General features: G+C 55.3%; 1 protein-coding gene across 1 annotated transcript in view; it reads right to left on the reverse strand.

Annotated features, from left to right (window-relative positions):
• MED13 (mediator complex subunit 13) overlaps positions 1-3,406 on the reverse strand; it is a 55,795-nt gene extending 52,389 nt beyond the window's left edge. The window contains exon 1 of the mRNA XM_064394930.1: positions 1,412-3,406. Coding sequence (XP_064251000.1) covers positions 1,412-1,477 — 66 coding nt within the window. The 5' untranslated portion in view covers positions 1,478-3,406. The remainder of the gene's footprint in view (positions 1-1,411) is intronic.
• Positions 3,407-4,263: the final 857 nt, after the last annotated feature.

The raw sequence follows: 4,263 nt of genomic DNA on the forward strand, positions 1-4,263 counted from the left end.
CTTGGGAAAATTTCACAAGTTTCTCCATGGTAAAAAATTCTGTGTCTCCCTCAGGAAATCTCTCGTCTTCACTGATTTTACCAAGAGCTATCATACTTTTCATTCCTCACACCACATTTCAATGATTTAAATCCTCGTTTTATCATTCAATTATATGTTAGACCTGCAACCACGTTGATAATGATCCACTAAACCCCTTCCTAGGCAAAAATTAATTTGACTTTACACAGGGAAAGAGCTACTACTCTGTGTAATGAGAAGACAATTCCTGGATTATCTCCACCACAACACCAAGTTTTAGCACTCATTTTTTTCACTCGAGCACAGGCACCTCAAGGCAGGTAGGGGAAGCATTGCCCCGGGTTTCTCTTTGGGAAGGCAGAGCCAGGCAGGCTGGCATTTGCTAAGAAGTTACAATTTTTTGTCTTCCCAATCTGACAACACACAAAAGATTACTGCAACATTTAAACCTAACATGGCAGCCTCCGTACCTTCAGCAGGAGAGCAATTTAGATGAAAGGTTGTCTGCAACAGTTGCTACTTCAGAAAGACTTTCAGATTTAAAATTGTACTGTTAATCTGGAGCTGCAGGCCTGATGCAGGCTGCAGACACAGTCAGGCTGTCCAGATTCCCCTCCATCCAAAAATATGAGTGCCACAGATTGGCACAGGATTGTTGTAACAATCTCTAGAATCATAAATATCAGGCAGACAGCTAAGATTAGCTCATTTGCATTAAAAGCTGATGAAACAGCTCAGCACAGACACCAAAAAATTGCATCACAGTCCAGTTATATCGAATTCACTTTTGGAGCTACCAAAATTCAACAACATGAACGATTTGATACTTGGGTTAAAAAAAAAAAGACTACAAAATGGTGCACATCAAAACACAAGACAGGCAGGGCATCACCGAAAGCAGCCCTCCAGAATAAAAACAAGCAGCGAAAGGGATCCGTTTAAAAGCGAGCAAGAAGGGAGGTTTCGCCTCGGATTTGCCTGGGATGTCACGAGTGAGGAGGGAAAAGAGAAAGTTCCCCGAGATGTGGGGCCGGGAGCAGCAGCAGCTCCCTTCCCCTGCGAGGAACACCACGCTCAGAGGCAGGGATGGGGGAGAAAGGAGGAAAAGTTGGACGGCACGGAAAGGGAAGGAAAAGGCGAGCTGCGGGGAGGCTACTAGCCAGGAAGAAAGCGGAGGGAGGGGCGAGGCGAGACAGACAGCGATGGAGGGGAACCAGAGGGGCATGGGAGAGTTGGCTGCTCCAGGCAGGGCCTACTCCGAGGGCTCATCCAGCAGAAGCTCTGCTAAAAATGGCTGCTTTGCTTTCCACTGCCCCTTCCCCCTCCCCCGGAGCTCCCAGCCCTTCCCTCGGTGGCCCCGGGCGGGTGTGCGCCGGGGGCCGACACTCACCAGGCAGAAGAGGTTGGAATGGCAATCCTCCAGGCTGGCCCCGTTCGGCACGAAGCAGGAACTCATCCTCACAGCCACAACCCACACGCCATTATCCCACAGCCTCCGACAAGAAAGAAAGAGACAGACAGAGAGAGAGGGAGAGAGAGAGGGAGAGACAGACAGCGAGAGGGAAAGGGGGAGGGGGGCTCTGCACACGCACAAATAATAATACAATTAAATAAGGGATTTACAGACACACGCACGCGAAATAGTGGCAGGGGGGATAACCCGCGAGGAGAGACAGAGAGGTATGGGAGAGGGGGGTAAAAATATATATTTAAAATAAAAAAAATTAAAGAGGAACTCAGAACGTTTTCTCGTCTTCTGGAGCTCAATCGGGGGTGTAAAGCCGCCGTGGAAGGGGAGAACAGAAAGAGGGAGGTGGTAAGTAATCCAACGACGGGAGATTAAGATCAAAATCCTCCCTGTTCCTCTTGTCTTCTCGTTCGCATAAGGAGGGGAGGGAGAGGAGGTAAGGTGAAGGGGTAATTGATCCAACAAGAGAATAAAAATGGGGTAATTAATCCAGGGGGCTAGGGGTAAAAATCAGTTGACATCCCTCCTTCCTCTCTTCTCAGATGCCAAGCGAGAGAAGCAGGAAAAAATAAATAATCCAGCGGGGGCAATTAATCCAGAACCCCCCCTCCTCTTCCTCCTGTTCCTTTAGTCATCAGATGAGAAAGGGGCAAATTGTGGAATGACTGGGAAGGATTGGCCGTGGGAGAGAGAAAAATCCAGGCTCGTCTCTTCGGAGTCCGAGGGCAACAGGGTGTGGGGGGGTCAGATTCTTCTCCCCTGCTCCAAAAATATTCCGAATAAATTAAAATTTAAAATCATAAAAACAAACTTCAGGGGCCAGCAGCAAGGCCAGTCTGAAGAATTCGCAAAGGCAGAGCAAGAAAAATTTCCTGGGGTGTACCCCAAAAAAACATCTGCGGGGGCAGGGGAGGGGGGAAGGTATTCCTTGAGAGAGAAAGGCCGCAAAAGTCTCCTTAGCAGCCCAGCGGGGGATTAAATTCCCGTGTGGAAACCCCCCCTCCCCAAAACGAAATACTCTTCGCAGCGAGGGCGAAACCAAAATATCCTCCGATGGGTAAAAAATTCCTTCCGTGGGGAAAGGAGGGAGGGGGAGAAGGGTGGAAAGAGGAAATTGCGGGTGACCCTCGAAGTCTCTTCGGGGAAGGATGGAGGAGTCTCCGGGAGGCCGATCCCCAGCCTTTTCGGGGGAGGAGGAATCGCAGAGCGTCTTCGGGGAGCCTGGTCCTGCCCAGCTGTCCTGGGGGGCCGGGGGACCCCGCGAAGTCTCTTGAGGGGAGCGCGGGGCCCGCCGAGTCACGGCGGCGAGGGGGAAGCGACCCCCGCCAGAGCCGGGGGGGCGGCGAGGCGGGACCAGCTCAGCTGCGAGGCCGGTCCTTTAAAAATAAAGGAGAAAAAAAAAAAAAAAAAAGAAAACAAAAAAAAGCCCCAACAAAACAGAAGGGAAAAAAAAAAAAAAAGCGCGGGGGGGGATATAAAAAACGATCGTCTTCGGCCGGGGCGGTCTGTCCTGGGGGAGCCCCGAGACCGCTCGCTGCCCTCAGGTGCGGGTCCCCGCGGGGGCGGTGGGCGGAGGGCCCCCTCCCCGAGGCTCCTGAGCAGGGCGGGGAGGCGGCGGCCGAGCCCCGGGCTCTGCTCAGCCCGAAGGGGTCGGAGCCCCGCAATTCCCGGCGCCGCCGACACACACACACAGGGACGCGGCGGCCGCCGCCGCTGCTGCCGCTGGCGGAGTCGGTGCCGCGAAGCCCCCGCCGGCGCGTCGCCTCCCCTCAGCGGTGCCTCTGTCGGCGGCTGCCCGGCCGCGGCATCCTGTGGCGGCGGGAGCCTCAGCGCGGGTCCCCCATGGCCGGAGCGGGAGCGGATCCGGCTCCCGGGTAATTCCGAGACCCTTTTTCTTTAATGGCGGCCACAGGGACGGCGGTCGGGGCCCCCCTGCCGCGCTCCCATTGGCCGCCGCGCCGTCACGTGGGCGCTCACCGCCATGGCCGCCGGCGCCGCTGGGGGAAGGCGGGTGCGGCGGCGGCGCGCGGCCGCCAGGGGCGTCCGGGGCGCTGCGGAGCCCCCGCCTTGCTCGTTGGGGCGGCGCCATCTAGCGGCCGCGCCCCGCGGCGGCGGGGCCGCGGGTTCGAGTCCCGGCCCGGCCGGGCCCGCGGTTCCCGGGATGGGTCGGGGTTGGAAGGACTGCAGTGGGACAGCCCGGAGCACAGGAACGTGTCTGGGATATTGGCACGAGGGAGGCTCCGCGAGCTCTCTGGGTACCGGGCTCCAGTGCTCCTTGGACAAGTTCAGGTGGGGCTTGCTGGGCATCAGTCGTTGCCCCATGTCCTGGGGGTTGGAAGCATGGAGCAGAGCCTGGTGTGTCTTTTGGCACCCCCAGTTCGATATTTACGCATATAAATGTGTAAATATTTATATGTATACATATGAATAAATATAACTTTATATTTACATAAATTTATGTATTAAATATATAATACATCCTTCCCTTATCCCTGCCAGGCTCCTGTCCATTCCCGGGCTGATCCCAGGCCACAAGGCTGGACTCAGCAGTCCCTGTGGAAATCCTGGGGTTCTGTGCCCACCCCAGGGCACCTCCGGTCAGGCCGGGCCAAAGTCCGGGCACAGAGCGTGCCCCAGCCCAGGGAACACTCGCCTTGGCTCCCCTTCCACAGCTTCCACCTCTTGGCAGAGGATTCCCGAGATTTGCGCCACGGAGCAAATTCCAAAGTGAGGATCTCGGGGCCTTTTTTAAGAGATAGGCAAGAATTGTGAAA

The sequence above is a fragment of the Passer domesticus genome, chromosome 19, assembly GCF_036417665.1.
Source record: "Passer domesticus isolate bPasDom1 chromosome 19, bPasDom1.hap1, whole genome shotgun sequence".
NCBI lineage: Eukaryota > Metazoa > Chordata > Aves > Passeriformes > Passeridae > Passer > Passer domesticus.